The sequence below is a fragment of the Carcharodon carcharias genome, chromosome 2, assembly GCF_017639515.1.
Source record: "Carcharodon carcharias isolate sCarCar2 chromosome 2, sCarCar2.pri, whole genome shotgun sequence".
NCBI lineage: Eukaryota > Metazoa > Chordata > Chondrichthyes > Lamniformes > Lamnidae > Carcharodon > Carcharodon carcharias.
In genome coordinates this window covers 74,408,282-74,430,573 of record NC_054468.1, presented here as the reverse complement: position 1 = coordinate 74,430,573, position 22,292 = coordinate 74,408,282, and the positions used below count along the sequence as shown (strand labels likewise).

The 22,292-nt window shown below is 39.9% G+C and overlaps 1 protein-coding gene across 3 annotated transcripts in view; it reads right to left on the bottom strand.

The window, feature by feature from the left end:
* The window catches only part of gigyf2 (GRB10 interacting GYF protein 2), a 163,207-nt gene that overhangs the window by 35,621 nt on the left and 105,294 nt on the right, over positions 1-22,292 (bottom strand). For 2 of the 3 annotated variants that reach the window (XM_041211236.1, XM_041211247.1), the window contains exons 15-20: positions 21,847-22,013; positions 19,296-19,408; positions 12,644-12,772; positions 9,420-9,520; positions 6,121-6,218; positions 65-223 (exon numbers count right to left, since the gene is read on the bottom strand). In XM_041211236.1, coding sequence (XP_041067170.1) covers positions 65-223; positions 6,121-6,218; positions 9,420-9,520; positions 12,644-12,772; positions 19,296-19,408; positions 21,847-22,013 — 767 coding nt within the window. The remainder of the gene's footprint in view (positions 1-64; positions 224-6,120; positions 6,219-9,419; positions 9,521-12,643; positions 12,773-19,295; positions 19,409-21,846; positions 22,014-22,292) is intronic. The other variant, XM_041211257.1, reaches the window with a different exon arrangement.

Sequence of the window (22,292 nt, the reverse complement as noted above, 5' to 3'; positions counted from 1 at the left end):
GGGGTGGATCAAATCACTATGCGTGGCTGAAGTATTGGTAGATGTGCTTTGTCCCTAAATGTACCTGTTTCCTCCTCACAAGCTCTTCTTCCTCCTTTCGTTTCCTTTCCTCCTCCTGCCTTCGTAAAAGTTCTTCCTGATGACGACGGAGTTCCTCTTGTCGTTTTCTTTCCTCTTCTTCCCTTTTAGCCCTAATTTCTGCATCTCTTTTTTCTTGTTCAAGCTAAGCACAAAAACATCAAGTCACCAGTAGAACACGGATTAACATATTTTTTTCTTCTTAAAAATTACGGGGAAGATTACAATTACTTCATAGGTTACATTTGTAGAGTACCAAAAGTACAGTTCTATAATCTTATGAATATAGTTTCAGTGCCAGCATATGAAGCAACTTGTATGGAATTTTGATGATGAGTTTCTTGATATATGCATGAAAAGTTAAACATATGAAACAGACTAAATTTTTCACCAGACTGAATGAGATTATAGCATCAGAAGACAATTACTGAAAGCAGATAAGGAAAAACTTGCATTAATACAAGTGCCTTATACATCTTCTGGATAGCCCAAAGAATTTACCAGCAAATTTTTGTTAATTAGTGAAAAATATTTTAACTGTAGCCATTCTTATGGTATCCGTGAACATGGCAATCAATTTTCACACAGATGGATCTCACAAACTGCAACAAATGTTCAGATAATGGTTGGAATTTCCATGATCTAATTAATTTAGGTTAAAATTACAATAAAATCTACACCCATTTCTACTCGCCAACAGGAGCTTGCACCCAAATTTCCTACAAATCATTTTTTTAAAATATTCATTCATTGGATGTGGGTATCGCTGGCTAGGCCAGCATTTATTGCCCATCCCTAATTGCCCTTGTTCAGAAGGCATTTAAGAGTCAATCACATTGCTGTAAGGACAGTGGGTTTATGACAATCGGCAATGGTTTTGTGCTCATCATCAGACTTCCACTTCTAGATTTTTATTGGATTCAAATTTCACCATCTGCCAGGGTGGGATTCGAACCCAGGTCCCCAGAGCATTATCCTGGGTCTCTGGAATGCCAGTCCAGTGACAATACCACTATGCCACCACCTCCCCATAGTACTAATAACTGGCTGAAACTAAGTGTACCACTGTCTGCTGCTGCGAAGTTTCAACCTGTCTCTTGCAATTGCTGATCCACTTCCAGTTTTATGCAGGACAAGGGTATGGTATGAAAGGCTCATATGGAGCATGCACACCAGCATAGATATGTGGGGTTGAATGGCCTGTTTCAGTGCTGTATTTTATTAGGTTAGACTTAAGTTTAACTAAGTTTAAATTCTTGTTTAGGGCTGAAGTATGTCGATTTCAAACTTAAGTTTAACTTAAGTTTGAAATCAACATGCTTCAGTCCTAAACAAAAATTTTAAGCTTAAATAAAGCCAATTACATAGGAATGAGTTGGCCAAGGTTAATTGGTGAAAGAAACCAGCAAGTATGGTAACAAATACAGTGAGAAACATTTAAAGAAGAAATTCAAAATGTTCAACAAAAATACATTCCATTAAAACGCAAAACCTCAGCAACAGAGATCCATCCATGGCCTACTAAGGAAGTTAAGAATAATATTAGATTGAAAATGGTTTAAAACTTTGGAGAGAGTAGCAATAGTAAATGGTAGGGTTAAAAGTGTTTTAGAAACTAGCAAAGCGCAACAAAAATGTTGACTTAAAAGGAAAACAGAATATTAGTATGAACTAGCCAGGAATATAAAAACAGATTGTAAGACTTTTTACAAATATATAAAAAGGAGAGTAGCTAAAGTAAATGCTGGTTCCTTAGAGTTAAAGGCAGGATAAATAATCATGGGGAATGAGGAAATGGTAAAGATGACCAACAAATATTTTGTGCCTGTCTTCATAGTAGACACTAGTTACATACAGAAATAGAGGGTAACAAATGGTTTAAAAAAAAGGAAAAGAAACTAAGGCAATAAATATCAACTGAAAAAAGTACTGGAGAAACTTAAGGGACTAAAATCCCACAAATCCCCAGGACCTGATGGCTACACACAGGGTTCTAAAAGAGATAGTGGATGCACAACAGGTTACGATTTTTAAAAATTCCCCAGATTCTTGAATAGCTCCAGCAGATTGGAAATTAACAAATGAAACTTCATTATGCAAGAAAGGAGGGAGAAAGATAACAGGGAACTAAAGGCCAGTTAGCCTGGCAACAGCCAGGGACACAAGTTAGCATGCAGGTACAGCAAGCAATTAGGAAGGCAAGTGCCATGTTGGCCTTTAATTGCAAGAGGATTGGAATATAAGAATAAGAACGTCTTGCTACAATTGTATATGGCTTTGATGAGACCACACCAGACGTAGTGTGTGCAGTTTTGGTGTCCATATTTAAGGAGATATACTTGCATTGGAGGCAGCTCAGCAAAGGTTCACTAGATTAGTTCCTGGGATGGAACGGCTGTTCCAAGATGCTAGGCTGAGTAAATGAGGTCTATATTCTCTATGTATAGAAGAATGAAGGACGATCTCATTGAAACACACAAGATTTAAGGTGCTTGACAGGGTAGACACAGATGTTTCTTCTAGCTGGGGAACTTAGAACATGGTGGCACAATCTCAGGAAAAGGGACCAATCATTTAGGACTGAAATAAGAAATTTTTTCCTCCAGGGGTTTGTGGATCTTTGGAATTATCTAACCTACTGAGGGTTGTGAATGCTCCATTGTTGAATATATCTAAGGCTAGACAGACAGGTCTTTGGTCTCTGAGAGAATCAAGAGACATGGGGAGTACACAGGAAAGTGGAGTTAAGGCCAATCATTAATCATAATTGTGCTTCACATACATTTGAGGTGCAAGATAAAATCCCATTTGTCCTTCAGTACTCCATTACTGTGCTAAATATTTATTCTAGCCCAGGTTTTGCAGAAATAATGACGACAAAACTGTCAAAATTCACTGTCATTACAACTGTGAAACTGACAGCAACTTCTGGTATCCGTATATGTGCAGTTAATTGCCCTTGAGGTGATGGTGAGCCAACTTTTTGAACTGCTGCAGTCCATGTGGTATAGGTACACCCACAGTGCTATTAAGGGAGGGAATTCCAAGATTTTATCCCAGCAACAATGTAGTTCCAAGTCAGGATGCTGTGTGGCTTGGATGGGAACTTGCAGGTGGTGTTCCCATGCATCTACTACCCTTTTCCTTTGAGATGGTAGAGGCTGTGGATTTGAAAGGTTTAGTCAAAGGAGTCTCAGTTAGTTGTTGCAGGGCATCTTGTAGGTGGTACACACTGCTGCTACTGTGTGCCGGGAGTGAATGTTGAAGGTGGTGGATGGAATGTCAATGAAGCCAACTGCCTTGTCCTGGATGGTGTCAAATTTCTTGAGTGTTGTTGGAGCTGCACTCATGTCGTCATGTGGAGAATATTCCATCACACTACTAACTTGGGTCTTGTAGATGGTAGACAGGCTTTGGTGAGTCAGGAGGTTACTTCCCACAGAATTCCCAACTTCTAACCTACTCTTGTAGCCACAGTATCTATATCACTGGTCCAGTTCAATTTCTGGTCAATGTTGATAGTGGGTTATTCAGTAATGGTAAAGCCATTGAATGTCATGGGGATATGGTTGGATTCTCTCTTGTTGGAGTTGGTCACTGCCTGGCACTTGTATGGTGCAGATGTTACTTGCTACTTATCAGCCCAAGCCTGAATGCTGTCCAGGTTTTGCTGCATATGGACATGGACTGGTTCAGTACCTGAGGAGTTGTAAGTGGTGCTGAACATTGTGCAGACATCCTACTTCTGACCTCATGATGGAGGGGTTTTCCTCCATGGGGACCTTGCACACAGCAAATCTTTAGAAACCAGTGTAGTGACAAGGCTTCCCTTAGACGTTGCAAAATACTGCTGTTAGGACATCCCACTACTGAAAATGTTAAGATTAATGAGGTATACCTGTGTTTTGAAATGGTGTACCAAGCAATAACTGCTGCTGAACAACCTCTCTGGCCCTGCAGAGCTAATTTTACAAGTGCAATGTCAATTTTTTTTCTATTATAATAAAGCATCAATTTTTTTTAAAAAGCAAAATGCTGCGGATGTTGGAAATCTGAAACAAAAACAGAAAATGCTGGAAAAACTCAGCATGTCTAACAGCATCTGTGGAGAGAAAAAAAGTTAACATTAAGAGTCTGTATGACTCTTCTGAGTTAAAGAGAAGTAAAATTTGATGGCATTTATACTATTTAAGTGGGGGGGGTGGAGCAGGTGAAGCTAGATACTGATAGGTGGAGGTAAAGGAGAAATTGCGAGATGTCATGGGCAAAAGGATGAAGGGGTGTTAATGATAGTGGTACTGGCTAAAGGAGGTGCTGATGGTGGCATTAATGTCAAAAAACAGAATGTGATAATAGCAGGACAAGGGTAAGCACTCTGGAAAGAACAACATGAACAAGTGATAGATGGCCTTTGTGGGGGTGGGGAGGAAGGAGAATGGGACAGTGGTGGAAAAAAGATTGAAAATAGGATAAAAGGTGGGGATAAAACAATGAATAAAAATGAAAATAAACATAAAAATAAGAATTAAAAAATGAAAAAAAAATGAAAATGAATATTGAAAAAAGGGATAAAAAAGAGGGTGAGGATGGAGGAGGGAGATTCCATTTTGGAAAGCGGCATCATTGGAACAGATGCGAAGGAGGCAAAGGAACTGAAAGAATGGGACGGAGTCCTTACAGGAAGCAGGGTGTGAGGAGCTGTAGTCGAGGCAGCTGTGAGAGTCAGTGGGCTTGAGTGAATATTGGTGGTTAGTCTATCACCAGAAATTGAGACAGAGGTCAAGAGAGGGAAAGGAAGTGTCAGAGATGGACCATGTGAAAGTGAAGGAGGGGTGAAAGTTGGAAGCAAAATTGATAAATTTTTCCAGGCCCAGACAAGAGCATGAAGCGTCAATGAACAGTCATCGATGTACCAAAAAGGAGTTGTGGGAGGGGGCCAGGGTAAGATTGGAACAAGGAATGTTCCACATAGCCCATAAAGAGACAGGCATAACTGGGGCCCATGCCAGTACCCATAGCCATACCTTTTATTCAGAGGAAGTGAGACAAGTTTAAGGAGAAATTGTTCAGTGAGAGAACCAGTACAGCCAGGCAGAGGAGTGTGGTGGTGGACGGGGATTGTTTGTGCCTCTTTCGAGGAAGAAGCAGAGGGCCCTTAGAACGTCCTGCTGGGGGGATGGAGGTGTAAAGGGATTGGACATCCATGCTGAAGAGGAGGGGGTTAGAGCCAGGGAGCTGGAAACTGTTGATATGACATAGGGCAACAGAAGAATCGCGGATGTAGGTGGGAGAGACTGGACAGGGGGAGAAAAAACTAAGTCAAGATAGGAAGAAATGAGTTCCGTGGGGCAGGAATAAAGTTTGAAAGTTTTAAAGTTTGATATTTCAGCATCTAATGTTAGTCCCAATCTTTTCTTCACACTCCGTTAAATTTATAAAAGGTGAAGGATAATCAATGCATTTTACGTCATTTGTGAAATTAAGTCCATGCAACTGGTTGCTTATTTCGCATAATGACATCACTGTTGCTAAGCACTTGTAGATCCCTTGACTTAGTGCCAGGTTCAAATCATCATTGGGAAAGGTGTCTAGACATCTTTCTTTTAAGGTAAGTGAGTGCCATTGTTCAAGTTGGGTCTGCATGCTCAAATCTGTTTAAATATAGAACAAAAATGTTGCATGCAATTCAGCTACATGTAAATTTCCACTGAACACCACAGTAAGGACAAGCGAACAGTTTTGATTGAGAAATATTGCTCATTTTTATGAATTCAAAGACCTTTGTGCCATACTAAGTAAGATTGCCTTTCTGTACCATAAAATGCAAAAACATAAAAATCAAGCTCTTTTCCTAGGAGAAGAAAGTTGAAATGCAAGGGGTTGTTCCATCTGTTCCCCCAGCTTTACGTTCCTGCCCAGCTACAACTAAGCTACAACTTAAGCAGCGAATTTTACGGACAGAAGAAGTGAATTCCAGACGACCAGCTTTTATTAAGAAATATTCAAAAGAGGTTCTGTGTAAATTTATTTTTTTTTTTTTACCTTTGCAGCTTTTCCTCTCTCCATCTGGACTTGATCAATAGAAGTACCCTGAACTGGAGAATCGACAGGCAAGTCCCATACGCTACCACCATCCCAACCTAAGAGAAAATGAGCAGACATAAACAATTTTGAAAAAGAATTAAATCATAAACTCTAAGCATTTCTTTCAACAGCACAGTGTGTAGATTGACAAGAAAAGTCAAAATAACCAATCCCAAAGAAACTTGCAGGTTAAATTAAAAAGCAGCACTAGTTGCCATAAGCAGTTTCAACAATTAACTCAGAGGGGAATTTTGGGAACAAATAACAGTTGGGTAGAGTGATTAAAATGTGCATTTTAAAAAACGCCAATAGACAACCATGGAAGTGCCTTTTTCATTTGGATTGGCTTGCATCTTCAACACACCATGGAGTACAGCCTAGGATTGACAGATTCTGGGAAAACATGCATTGCCATGGAAATATCAACGATGCTGTAGATATAGGTGGTACCAGGTATGGCTGCCTAAATTTCATGCAAAGCTTTAGAAACATTTCATTTTCAGAAATCTAAAGCTGCTCTCTTAAAGAGGCTGGAGACTTCTCTCCAGATAATAAAACAATTGTATCCCCAAGTATTTGTCTTTTTCTAATTTTTTGAGGTAACTAAAGTGCTAACATTGGCATCTAGTGAGGAACCTTCAGAAAACCAGAAACTATGTTGTCCTTTTCAGGATAATTATGTAGGTAGTGACTAACCCTAAACTCTTTAGTCAGCCACATTGAGAGAAAATAAAGTACGTAAAAACAAAAAGCTTTAGCGTAAAAGGGAATAAAGAACAAATTGGTACAGAGGATGCACCCAAGCTGGTATGGTCATCTGGTATAGTCTTCACCTCTGGCTCGGCATTAAATTGATTTTTTTTAAAAACATGGTTCCATGGTTGGGTCAGCAGGTTTGCTCCAACACTGACCAAATTCTTCTTAAATTGCAACAGCCACAAAATTCAAAATCACTACATAATATGCCTACTCACCAACAAAGTATGATTTCCAAGTTTGACTCACTTTGTGAAACCCACCCATAAAAATGCTATCTCCAAAGGAATAAAGCTAAAAGAATCCTTGAACTTGGACATTGCTGAATGCATAATTGTCAATAACTGAGAAACAATAGCCAAACATGCTCCAGAGACCCAACATCAGGGTTGTGCCAGCAAAGATGCTTTTAGGTTACTCAGCACCCAGAGCTTACTGGGACCAAGAAAAAACCACTGTCAAAAGACGTCAATCTAAATGAACACAGATGTTGCCACCATCAACTGGCACTGAACCATGGAATTAAAGGGTAATTACAACTGATCTTTCTAATGAATTAATTATCAGTCTTGTAACACAAAATCCTTTCAGCCAAGAAACGTTTGGCTCAGAAATTTTAGAATTATCCAGGTTTGTACTAGTTTATTCGTATACTGGATACCCTTCAGGCTTGGGGGACAGCTAAACAAAACAGATCTCCCAGGGGTGCATTTGGAGGCCTTCTAACCCATAACCCAGCTATTCTGAAACAAAAACTAAAGTGCTTTCATTTATATTTCTGAAGCCCTTTAGAGTCAATTAAGTGAAACGTGGGGTTGCTGTTCCAATGTAGGAAACACAGCAACCAATGTGTGTAGAGAAAGATCCCAAAAAATGCAACGAGATAGGTGACAAGAAAATCTGTTCCAAGAGATGTTGGTTGAGGTAAAAATATTGGCCAGGTCATTGGAGAATTCACCCTTGCTCTACTTCAAAAGATGTTTTGGGATCTTTTACATATGCCTATAGGGGCACACAGGATCTCAGCTCAGTAACTCAGGTGAAAGGTGACACTGCATAGTGCAACATTCCTTTCTAAAGTGTCAGCCAAGATTATGCATTCAAGTACCTAGACTGGGGCTTGAACCTACAACTTCTGTCTTGGGACGTGTGCCACCACTCAAGTCAAGGCTGAAACAAGACTGACTTTATAATCCCAACCTCTCAATGTTTTGGTTGGGTGACCAAGTATTCACATACGCCACTTTCTGCAAACACCATTTTTACTGGATGGGGTTCTTCCTTCAGAGGCATCCACAGACTTTCCCTAAGGAAGATGGTTCAAGGAAATCAAAGAAATGTTGGCATCCTTCTCCGCACAATGCTATGGAACTACAGAGCACACTATATGATCAATTTGTCTTGACTCTGGAATAAGGTTGTTGATTCCAATAATAGAGTATGATCCACACCTAACGCAACATCAAGGGCTAGCACCAGAATGTTTTCATCTGCATGTAATTAGAAACAAATGGAGTGAAGTGAGAGATGAGAGAAAGTTTGTGACCAACTGCTAAAGTTGTGACTAGCTGTTGGACTAAAACACCAACTTTAGAGGCGTTTAATGCACAAGCAGCCTAAAGCTCACAGAACTTGGTTTGGAAAAGAACACCAGCAGCAGAGTTTTGAATGATTTAGGTTTACAAAAGGTGGAGAATGGTGGTATGAGGGTAGAGAGTAACAGGAAGCATTGAATAGTCAAGGCTGGAGTTAGAGAAACTCTGAACCTTTGCTACAGACTATGGGTAGAGGTTGACATAAACAAAGAGGGACAAACACAGATGTAAAGCATAGGTATCTTTCAAGAGGAAGACTTTGCTCAGTTTCAGTACCCCAGCAGCTAACTAATCCAAGACACACTAAATAGGAGAGGCTTGCAAATTGGTAATCAGAGATGCAATATCAGTGGTTTAGACACAACTCTTGTGACTAATGAAAACTCTAATTGGAAAACAAATTTAATTAATTGGTTAAACCTCCAACATAGTCCAAAGTGTGTTATATGCATATCTGCCAACTGTATATTCTAATAATACCTTAGTTTTCCCTTTCCTTTCATTCCATGTATCACAGGTTATAACTGTCTCCTATAGCTAAATTATTTTATACAATAACCCCAGAGATCAGAATCAAGATGTACACTGTGACTGAATGGTCTAGGTACTTGAATGCATAATCTTGACTGACACTTTAGAAAAGAATGTTGCACTATGCAGTGTCACTTTTCACCTGAGATACTGAGCTGAGATCCTGTGTGCCCCTATAGGCGTATGTAAAAGATCCCAAAACATCTTTCGAAGTAGAGCAAGGGTGAATTCTCCAATGACCTGGCCAATATTTTTACCTCAACCAACATCTCTTGGAACAGATTTTCTAGTCATCTATCTCGTTGCATTTTAAACTACTGAACAACCCTAATGATTCCTTAAAGGCTCTAAGGTAACATGCTTGTTCATATTTACCCAAGGGCTGAGATGATGCAGCTTGCAATTCCCATATTGAGTTACTGTCAGACACAGTCATGGACCTTGTTACTGGAGGCATCAGACTTTGCTCCGAGGATCTGAGAGCAGATAAAGTGTTTATTTTTACTAGTTCTTGTAGTAAATTCTGAACTCTGATAACATTTGATACTGTATTAAAAATCATTCTATGAACATAATTTTGAACACTTCTATTAAAAACAGTGAATCCTTTTTCATAATGAAGTATAAACAAATGCATGGCAATATATGCTGTTGACAATTCATCCAAAGTTCAATAATTTAAATGTCAAGACATTTAGGCCCAAAACTTCCGAGGAGTGGCAATCACCATCGTGTTGCCATTCCACTCCTATTTTCCTGTGCCATGCTGGCGCTCTGTATTTCTGGCTGTGACTTACAATCGCGGCTTCTCCAGAAATGCAGAGCGCACCTGAAATGGAGCTGCTTCTTCGTAGTGTTGGGCTGTTGGGGGAAAGACAAGCCACGCCACCCCTTTTTTTAAAAAAAACAGCACTAGCTCCTATATTCTGTTAAGTAAAAAGAGTTTAAATGCCCCAAGCTTCTTGCTCTGAAAGTCCCAAAACTTTTATTTGAAAAGTTACGGACAGAAGCTAAGTTGTAAGGCAGCAGGTGGGCGAGTGGACGGTTGGGTGGTGGGATTTGCCAGTTCAGGGTCGGGGTAGGAGTTGGGGGAGGGTCAGGTTGGAAAGCCAGGTGTTGTGGGCTAGTCAGGTCAGATTCGGGAAGGGGTTGTTGGGGAGGTCAGGAGGGATAGTCGGGCTGTCAGAGAGTGATTGCAGGTGGGGTCAGTTTCTAATTATCCAGGAGTTAAGAGTAGGATTTTCCTGCCTAACAATTCACATCTTCCAGGGTATGTCCAGTTTCCGATTATCTAGGGATCGGAAGATCCAGGCCTAAGTTATTGGTACTTTTTTTGGTAATTATTCAGTCCAAAAGGGACCTTGGGCACCTCTCTCTGTTAAAGAGAGAGAGATAAAGAGAGATGTGGCTATATAGCTCGAGAGTCGGGCCTCCATGAACGACCACAGCCGGTACAAGGATTAAATCTGTGCCATTAGCATCATTCTGCACCATACTCTAGCCATTAGCCAACTGAGTTAAATGACTTCACTGTCATGAAAGTATAATAATTCTATTGTTGTGATTTATTGTAAAAGTAGGTTAATATTGGGATTTGGTTAGTTTCTTTGTATGTGAGGGGGATTTAATCGGAGACAGCTGATCTGGAGGGCATTGATTCATCAAACAAAGCTAGGTTTAAAATGGCTGAAGTCTTAGAATGTAAGGTTAGAATTTGCATTTTTAGATAAATCAGGTCAATTTGAATTTGAATGAGAAGCTAGGCCAAGCAGTGTGTTTATTTTTCCCAAAGGTTACTAACAATATTAGCACCATGAAAGGATTTATATTATGAGAAAAGTAAAGTTCCAAAGACATATGGGAACAATGGAATTCACATTAAAAGGGAAAAACATGCATAAAGGAGAATGAGGCTGTGTGTCAGGGAAGGCACTGTAAGATCTAACAGAAGTGTGAGAAGCCTCCAGTATTTGTACAGTAAGTCTGCTGTCTATAGAAACCAAAGCTGGGAAAAGCTATTTTGAATTTTACCGTCCAGGTTATTGTGTTGACTTGCTTGGGTCTGTTGAAATCTATTTTACCTTAATGGGGGTGTAACTGGAAGCCAGATTAATTAGGGGTTTTAGGAGCAGCAGTAATTTGCAGACCTATGTATGAGTTTGAAATTTTTTCTTTCCTCAATAAATGTTTAAGTAAATTTTCTAAAAAAAAATCTCTGAAGTCTTGGTGGACTTATTACTTCTAAATTCAGGGACTGTATCTCGAAATAAAATAAAAATTACAAAGCCGTTGTGAAAGTGTGATCAAGTTTTCCTCGTGGATTTGATCCACCTGGCATACATCATCTGTCGCATCATAACATCCCCCAAAGTTACCAATGGACAAGCCTCGATGGTTGCACCAATTTTCACTCTCTACAGCTAATATTTTTGTTCTACATCATAAAAATATGACGACTTTTTGGGATCTGGTCGATATGTTTAAAGAAGGATCTTGAAAGGATTAACATAATGCAATTCTACACCAGCTTTGAAGTGCTGCATATTGCTTCAGTGTCTAAAAATGCTTTGGTTAGAAAAATTAAAATTTCCCTAAACATGCATCCAAGTCTCACATAATGAAACAATAAAACAAAACACTTGAGCTATCAAAAAAAAAAACAATTCTTTGGTATGAAAATTCATCATTTAAACAGTTAATCATGAAAGCATATTGCACAAGCTCAGTGACAACGTAAACAGAGCTGACATCATTGGGATAATAAACAAGTGTCCTTCTTGTGGAAAAACTAATCTTGAATTTCATCAAAATGCGATACTGTTGCCATGAAGTGATTGCCATCAAGACTTCAGAGCTCCCTTTAGTATTTACAAAGTAATTTATCTTTCAACTGAGAAAATAAAGATATAAAATGAAATCCATTTTATTTACTTTCTCCCCAATTAGCCACTTTCTTTTTAGCCAATTAAGCACAAACCCCTTTCTTTCATTGCCAATATTCTCACTTGAAGACATTGATTCCTTGCTGGATACAATACTACAGGTGCCTGTCATCCTCATGTACGACGCTTAAGAGGATATTCTTCTTTGTAAAGGGCGTTATTTAACTTTTAAGCGCATCAAATCAGAGTCCAATCCCATCCATCACTGCACAGTTCTAATAAAAAACCTTTCAACAGAAATTAGGAGCAGGAACCCTGCCCAAGTATCTTTTCTGTAGCCCAGGGCCACTGAAGCCAATTACCAGAATCATGTGCCTCTACTGTCGAAGAGAGATATCGCTCCAATTTTCAATTTTTCCCGTTTTACCAGTGGCATGTGAAGTATAACCAACTAAAAATCACTAAGACTGGAGTAGATGGAAAAAATAATTGAACAACTTGAGATAATACAACTTAAACATAGACCATAAGCCACAATCATTTGAGAGATACCTAGAAGCCCAAGCTATTTGGGTTCTACAGTATGTTCAGATCACACTTATCAATCATGTTATATAAGTACTTATATATCAATGCAATGGTGCTGGTACCATTCCTAAAACTGCATGAAAGGGCTACCCTTTCCCCTTAAAGGCACTGCATCCCACAAATTGTTACCTTAACTTTAAGGCTTGGAACTGCTCAAGTATGACTGCCAGTTGCTGTTGCTGCTGCTGCTGCTGCTGCGACGTTATGGCTCCCATAGCTGCCTTTTGTTGGTGTGCTATTGCTTGTGCATACTGTTGCCTTAGAGAAAAGCACCAATCTTAAACAGTGGCTGTTAGGTTTATGATGTAACAACAAATAATTGGGTAGTCACAAATATTTCACATAAGATTCAATTTTAGTACTGAAAAAGAAAAAGATTTCACAGTCCCTTAATTCATCACATTTCTGAATAGTACAATCTTAGATATAAGAACCAATTTTAAGGGCCGTGAAACCAGTTATATAACTTTTATTCCCTTTATTCATATTATCATGGACTATGAGATTCAGCAAACCTAGTTCATTTTCATCAATTTGTGTGTACAATTCATCATAAAGCATCCTTGCATTGCTGGTGCCAGTTATATAAATCTCTACCACCTTCACCCCAACATCCAACCTCCATTGTCTATTCTTTCAAACCTTTACTAGTACTATGGGAATACAAATATAATTGTTTTCCCAACCTTCTTAGTTTAAGAAAAATGGAATGGAGAAATGAAGACCATTTAGGACATTAGGGTAGCTGTTTTTAATTGGCCAAGTACAAATCTATCAGAAACTTTGTTATTTAACCTGCTGCAAAAAACCAGAGTAAGTTTCTTGGGAACTGTAATTCTGACATTTCTTCTTGATCTTTGGAGGTAATTGAACAAAACTCTACATAGCAACTAAAAACTATGTTACTCAACCATGACCAGTTGCACTTTCAAATAACTTTTTTAAATATAAAAACCTACCTAGCAGAGCTGGAACTGCAATGCTTCACACAAAATTCTTAACTTTCAGTATTATTCTTGCTAAGTTTTAACTTCAATTTAATAAAATTAAAAATAAAGAGGTTGTGTCCACATTAGAGATAATCTGAACGTGTAAGACATGCTGATATATAAAACTTGATGAAAACTGAAAAATGGAAGGAAGTCATGCCTATGGATTTAAGTACGGCATTCAGGTAAATCATATTATACAGTCCTCAGCAAAAGTTAAAAGCATTCCTGTACGTGATGCGACATTGTTTTTAGCATTTCCATGCTAACTTCAAATAGTTTAGGAATGGGGAGATGGCGATACACTGGTAATGCCGCAGGCCTAATATCTAGATGCCCTGGATAATGCCTTGGGAACACAGATTCAAATCAGCTTATGTTCAATTAACTAATTTCAACTGTTTAATAAAAAAATCTGGAATTGAAAGCATGTCTCAATAATGGTGCCCTAAAACTATTGTTGATTGTAAAAACCCATCTAATTTCCTTTAGGGAGGGAAATCTGCTATCTTCATCTGGTCTGGCCGACATGTGACATCAGGCCCACAGCAATATAGTTGACTTTTATCTTCCCTCTGACATGGCCTAGCAAGCCACTTAGTTGTGACCACTGCACTGTCCTTCAAGTTCCATCTTCATACTGAGCGTGCCCTCCATCGTGTTGTATGGCATGTCCAGAGTGTTAAATGGGAAAGATTCAAGGTTGCTCAAAACTGGGCACCATGAGGTGCTGAAAGTCATCAGCAGCTGAATTGTATTCAACCATAATCTTCAATCTCATAGCCCAGCATATACCTCACTCTACCATGACCTCCAATTCAAGGGATCAACCCTGGTTCAATAGTGCAGGAGGGCATGCCATGGGCAGCAGCAGGCATATCAAAACATATGGTGTCAGTCTGGTGAACCTACAACATTTGACTACTTGCACGCTAAACAGTGGAAACAGCATGCGATGGAGCCAAGTGATCCCTGACCAATGGATCAGATCAAAGATCTGTAGTGCTGTCATATCTAGACATGGATGGTGGTGGACAATTAACAGGAAAGGGCAGCTCCACAAATATCCCCATCCTCAATAATGGGGGAGCCAAGCACATCAGTGCAAAAGGCTAGGCTGAGGCACTTGCAATCATCCCCAGCCGAATGGACAATTCATCTTGGCCTCCTCTTGAAGAAAGTCCCCAGCATCACAGCTTGCAGTCTTTGGTCAATTCAATTCATTCCATGTGATATCAAAAAATAGCTGAAGACACTAGGCACTGCAAAGCATATGAACCTGACAACATTCCAGCAGTGGTACTGAAGGCTTGTGATCCACAGCTTGCCACTCCTTAGCCAAGTGATTCAAGTACACTACAACACCAGCACGTACCAGGCTATGTGGAAAATTGCTCGTGTGTCCTGTTCACAAAATGCAAGACAAATCCAATCCAGCCAGTTACTACCTCATCAGCCTCCTCTCGATTATCAAAGTGATGGAAGGTGTCTTTAACAATGCTACTACAGAGCAATAAGCTGCTCACTAATGCTCAGTTTGGGTTCTGCCAAACCAACATTACAGCCTTGGGTCCAAACATGGACAAAAGAGCTGAACTCCAGAGGCGAGGTGAGAGTGACTGCCCTTGACATCAAGGCAGCATTTGACTGAGTGTGACATCAAGGAGCCCTGGCAACATTGAAATCAATGGGAATCGGTGTACGTGTGTGTGTGCGTGCGTGCGTGAAGAGTCTCAACTGGTTGGAGTCATACCTAGCACAAATGAAGATAATCCTGGGTTTTGGAAGCCAATAATTTCAGTCCCAGGATATCACTGCAGGAGTTCCTCAGGGTTGTGTCCTAGGCCCAACCATCTTCAGCTGCTTCATCAATGGCTTCCCCTCCAATATAAGGTCAGAGGTAGGGATGTTTGCGGATCATTGCACAAGGTTCAGCATCAGACTCAGATATTGAAACGGTCCGTGCCAATATGTAGCAACAACTGAACTTCATTCAGGCTTGGGTTTATAAGTGGAAAGTAAGTCAGGCCAGGCATTGACCATCTTGAACAAGAGGGAATCTAACCAAAGTCCTTTGTCATTCAATGGCTCCACTATCACTGAATCCCCCACAATCAACATCCTGGGTGTTACCACTCACCAGGAACTGAACCAGCCATGTAAATGCTGTGGCTACAAGAGCAGGAGAGGCTGGGAATTCTGAGGTGAGTTAGTCACATCCTGACTCCCCAAAGCCTGTCCATAAGGCACAAGTTAGGACTGTGATGGAATACTCTTGAATTGCCTGGATGAGTACACCTCCAAAAACACTCAAGAAGCTCAACAATATCCAGGACAATGCAGTCCACTTGACTGGCAACCCATCCACCAACTTAAACATTCACTTGCTCCACCACATAGTGCAATCAGTACGTGCCATCTACAAGATGGACTGCAGCAACTCACCAAGGCTCCTTTGACAATAACTTTCAAACCCACGATCTCTACCACCTAGAAGGACAAAGGCAACAGACACATGGGAAAACCACCGCCTGGAATTTCCCCTTCAAGCCATACATCATCATGACTTGGAACTACACAGAGATGAGAGTGGTCGAAGACAAAAAGGTCTGAAATTTTGTGACAATGAATCATGTAACTATTGCACATTTTATGATCTGAAGAGCATGCAAATGCTTCTAGGACACTTCAATCTGTAACCTCACAGCCCGGCATATCCCCATTACCACCAAGCCAGGGGGATCAACCCTGGTTCAATGAAGAATGCAGGAGGGCATGCCAAAAGCAGCATCAAGCGTACCTAAAAATGAGGTAACAACTTCGTAAAGCTACAACACAGGACCACTTGCATGCCAAACAGCATAGGCAGCAAGTGATAGACAGAGCTAAGTGATTCCACAACCAACAGATCAGATCTAAGCTCTTCAATCCTGCCACATCCAGTCGTGAATGGTGGTGGACAATTAAACAACTCACTGGAGGTGAGGTGGCTCCACAAATATCTCCATCGGCAATAATGGGGGAGCTCGGTACATCAGTACAAGAGATAAGACTGAAGAATTTGCAACAATCTTCAACCAGAAGTGCCAAGTAGAAGATCCATCTCAGCCTCCTCCAGAGGTCCCCAGAATCACAGATGACGTTCTTCAGCCAATGCGATTCACTCCGTCTCAAGAAACAGCTTAAGAGCATAAGAAATAGGAACAGGAGTAGACCATTCAGCCCCTCAAGTCTGCTCCGTCATTCAATAAGATCATGGCTGATCTTGAGTTTAGTTTTCCACATTCCCATCTAATCCCGATAACCTTTGAGTCCCTTGCTTAACAAGAATCTATCTACCTCTATCTTAAAAATATTCAATGACCCCGTCTCCGCCACCTTTTGAGGCAGAGAATTCCAAAGTCACACAACCCTCAGAAAAAAATTCTCCTCATCTCTGTCTCAGACATTGGATTCTCAGCAAGTTACATCCCAGACACTGGATTCTGCAAAGGCTACGGGTCCTGACAACATTCTGGCAATAGTACTGAAAACCTGTGCTCCAGAACTTGCCATGTCCATAGGCAAGCTATTCCAGTACAGCTACAACACTGGCATCTACCTGGTAGTGTGGAAAATTGTCCAGGTTTGTCCCATCCAAAAAAAGCAGTATGAATCCAACCCAGTCAATTACAGCCCTATCAGCCTACTCTCGATGGAAGGGGTCAACAGCAATGCTATCAAGCGGCACTTACTTAGCAATAACTTGCTCATTAACGCTCAGTTTGGGTTCTGTCAGGACCACTCAGCACCTTACCTCATTACAGCCTTGACTCAAACACAGGCAAAAGAGCTGAATTCCAGAGGTGAGGTCAGAATGACTGCCCTTGACATCAAGGCAGCATTTGACCAAGCGAGGTCTCAAGGAGCCCTAGTAAAATTGGAGGCAAAGGGAATCAGGGAGAAAACTCTCAGGTTGGAGTCATACCTAGCACAAAGGAAGATGGTTGTAGCTGTTGGAGGTCAATGATCTCTGTTCCAGGACATCTCTGGAGGGGTTGCTCAAGGTAGCGTCCTAGGCCTAACCATCTACAGCTGCTTCGTTAGTGACCTTCCTTCCATCATACGGTCAAAAGTGAGAATATTCGCTGATGATTGCACAATTTTCAGCACCATTCACAACTCCTCAGATACTGAAGCAGTCCATGTCCAAATGCAGCAAGACCTGGACAATATCCAGGCTTGGGCTGACAAGTGGCAAGTAACATTGGCGCCACATGTGCCAAGCAATGACCATCTTGAACAAGAGAGAATCTAACTATCACCCTTGACATTCAATGGCATTACCATCGCTGAATCTCCCACTAACAACATCCAGGGGGTTATCATTGACCAGAAACTGAACTGGACTAGCCATATAAATACTGTGGCTATAAAAGGTCAGAGGGCTAGGAATCCTGTGGTGTGTAAGGCATATCCTGCCTCCCCAAAGCCAGTCCACGATCTACAAGGCACAAGTCAGGAGCGTGATGGAATACTCTCCACTTGCTTGGATGAGTGCAGCTCCAACAACACTCGAGAAGCTTGACACCATCCAGGAGAAAGCAATCCACTTGACTGGCACCCTATCCACCAACATTCACTCCTTCCACCATCGATGCACAATGGTAGCAGTGTATACCATCTACAAGGTGCACTGCAGGAACTCACCAAGCCTCCTTTGACAACACTTTCCAAACCCATGACCACCACCAGCCAGAAGGATAAGGACAGCAGACATATGGGAACACTAACACCTGGAAGTTCCCCTCCATAGCACTCACCATCCCAACTTGGAAACATATCACTTCCATTCCTTCATTGTCAGTCGGTCAAAATCCTGGAAATCCTTTCCTAACAGCACTGTGGGTGTACCTATACCACATGGACTGCAGTGGTTCAAGAAGGTAACTCACCACCACCTTCTCAAGGGCAATTAGAGGTAGGCAGTAAATGTTGGCCTAGCCAGTAGCGCACACATCCCATGAACCAATAAAAACAATTATTAGACTTTAAGTAGATAGAAACATTAGTTTTCCCCTTTGTTTACCCTCTATCACTGTAAAGACTGTCAACCAATGCATATGTATCAAATCACCATAATGACCTCAATATTTCATCGTTTAATTCAGTTGAATGCAGTCTTTACGAGCAAGAGAACATAACCTTGCTAGATTTTGTGCATGAAAAGCAAAGCAAAGGACCACGGCAATGCTTCGCAAACTATTTTCCAATGCGACACCATTTTAACTCACCACCTTCTCAAGAGCAATTATAGATGAGTAACAGGGGTAGGCAGTGGTGTAGTGGTAATAAGGCCCAGGCTATTGCTCTGAGGACACAGGTTCAAATCTCATCATGGCAACTGGTGGAATTTAAATTTAGTTAATAAATCTGGAATTAAAAAAACTAAGTCTCAGTAATGGTGATCACAAAACTATTGTCAATTGTTGTAAAAACTCATCTGGTTCACTGATGTCCTTTAGGGAAGGAAATCTGCTGTCCTTACCCAGTTTAGCCTACATTTGACTCCAGACCCACAGCAATGTGGTTGACTCTTAAATGCCCTCTGAGTGGCTTGCCATTTCAAATGTATCATTCCGTACCTAACAGCACTGTGGGTGTACCTACATCACATGGACTGCAGCAGTTCAAGAAGACAGCTCACCACAATTTTCTCAAGGGCAATAAAGAGATGGGCAACAAATTTCTGGTCTTCCCAGCATCCCATTAAAGAATTAAAAGCCTTTATAATTTACTGTTCTAAGAACTACCTGGTCATAAGCTGCGCCTGAAGAAGCTGCTGGCACTGTATCTGCTGCATCTGATATAAATTCAAAGTAGCCAGTTCCTGTTGCCTTTTCAGTCTTTCCTGATCCAGGTCACCCTGAAAACAAAATAGATGAGAATAAAATATGTGCAAGGAAGAGTCAAAGAAAGCAACAAATCAACTTAAATCATCTAGAAAACATTGAACTGGTGTGAACTTCCACTTTTTACATTGCAAGTCTCACTTTGAAAGATATGGAAAAAAAATTAAACCTTGTTGAAAGACGTGTAATTAAATTTTTAAGCAGGGCGCTAAGTCATAATTATTTCTGAATAACCTCTCTGGCCGAATATCTAATTTCATATTTGCAGAATACCAAATTTCTCCACTTTGACAAAAAATTCCACAGATTTTTCAAATAATTTATTTTAAAAATTTTATATTTTAGCTTCTACCTTAATCCCATGTGCATGTTCCAAAATTTATTTCACTTCCTGTAAAGGATTAAAATGCAAAGGATAATCAATGCTTTTTACTTCTTGGTTTGTTGTCTGAGAGAATTCTTCAATGTGACTGGTTCCTTAGCTAGCTTGATGACATCCCTGTTGCTGGACAACAAAGTGCCCCTAAAGTTCGCTTATCAAGAAAGGTGAAAGCTACGTGACGGAGCTCACTTGATCCTGGTGGGCAGCTTTTTCTGAAGTCAGCAGCAAGTGCCACTTTGCTGCTGACTGTAAAATCCAGGCTAATATATTCAAAATGCTACTACTTGAGCTAAATTGACTTTCAAGAATTTAACTTTACATGGCTGGGAGATAGAGTTTAGTGTATTAGTGTTCAGTATTTAGAATGTCCTAACCAGGCCATTCTGCATGTTTGCTAATGTCATCTGGTATTGTGTTTTAGTCTTTGCAGTATTAATGATACCCCACAATTTGATGTCATTTGTTAATTTTGAAATTGGACTCCGGATTCCCAAATCCAAATCACTTATGCAAATTGTGAACAACAGTAATTCCAGCACCGATCCTTGTGAAACACCATTTCCTTTCCTTTGCCAGTTTGAGCAGTTACCCTTAGCTCCTAAAGTCCATTGTCTATTCTGTAGCCCGCTTGCTACCCATGTTGCTACTTATCCCAACAACCTCTCATGCTCTAACCTTGAGTTTACTAGGTTTTACCTTAGCAAAAGCATTCTGAAAATCCAAATATCTTACTTCTACTTCATTACCCTTACCTACCCTGTTGCTTCTTCAAAACATTCAATAAGGTTTGTGAATCATAGCCTTCCCTTTCGAATTTACGCTGACTACATATAATCATATCTTTGGTTTCTCAATGTTTTTTATTGCATATTTCAGTAAAAATATTATTTTTCCTACTAACAGTGTTAGTCTAACTGGTCTACAGTTCCCTGGGCTTGTTTTATTGCCCTTTTTAAATATAGGTCTAAGATTATCTGTTTGTCAGTCCCCTGGTACTATTTCCTTTTCCGTTGAATTTTTATATGTGACAGCATCTGCTATCTCTTTCTAAGTATCTTTTAATATGGGTGTGCAATCCATTCAGACCAGAGGTTTCGTCCTAAATTTGACCAGTTTATCTATTGCCTCCTCCATTCCATCTTAAATGTCTTTAATTTTTAGATCTCTTCTTCAAATGTCATTTGTTAATATCCCTGGTGAATAATGAGGCAAAGTAACAATATTTCCGCCATTCCTCTGACATTAACTGTGTATTATCATGTCTTGGTGGCCCTACCCTGATTCTTATTTTTAGTGGCTGTAGGCTGCTATATTTCTTTTTATATTCCTGGACCATTTAGCTTATATTTCCTCATTGCAATTCTAAACTTTTCTTCACTTCTCACCTATTTCATATTCCTTTTTGTCATCCTCTCCTTTATTACCTATGTGCTTAGCATATGCCTTTTTCCTTTTGTTTCAATTAAGACCGTACCTCTTTATCCGTCCATGATGTTTCATTATTGGCTAGTTTACTCTTGATTTATAGCAGGGTGTATTTTTTGTATTCTATGATCACCATTTAAAATTTTGCCCATTGCTGCTCCATCTCCTTGACTGCAAATATTATTTACCAGTTTATTTTCCCTAGTTCCATTCTCTTCTCAAAAAAGTTTTTATCCCCAATGTTTTAATCTGTTCATTTCACTTTTGTCCTTCTCAATCCTAGCCTTAAATCTTATTATATTGTGAATGCTACTACCCATGTTTCCTGCGCTTACTTAAGTTATCTGCTTTGTTTTATTTCTCAATACTAGATCCTCTTTTGTTGAGCTTCTTACATGCTCTGTAAAAATGAATACAATAATTCAGCAAAAATTAATCAAGCATTAACATTGTTACACAATACTATCCCATGGAGAATGCATTTACCAACATTTGCTTTGCAAATTAAATGATTTACAGCCAAGCCATACTTCCAATGTAATTCATTTTTGTTTTGTCTAATAAAACATTCTGATATCATGCATTAGTGTTACCATAACTGAATATTTATGCATTTCCCATTGGAGAATATGTAAATACTCTTACCAGCAATGGAGGAGGAGAGGGTCCAGGAGCAAAAGGTACTCTGCCCCACATCTTAATAACCTCTCCCAATGGCTGGAAACCTTCATCACAGCCTCTCTTTACAAATAAAGACATTGTGAAGTAGCCCGCCTGGAACCATTCTGCCATTTCTTGGTTGGTGAAAGGCCCTAGAGTGTGTGGATCAATTAAGAATATATGTTTAAAATAATCTGCAATTAAAGGTTTGGCCAGTACATTGGCATTTGATCCTCAGGTCCTGCCAAAAGTAAAAGGTCCATGTCATCCCCAAAAGATCATGTACTGACAGATGGTAATGCTGTTTTTTGAAATATTTTTCATACTGCAGTATTAATTTTAAGTAATTTAGTAAAGCCACATACTAGCTTTTTTCTACAGTTTGTGCTTTCACTACCATTTATGAAACAGCATAATTTTCAAAAAAGATC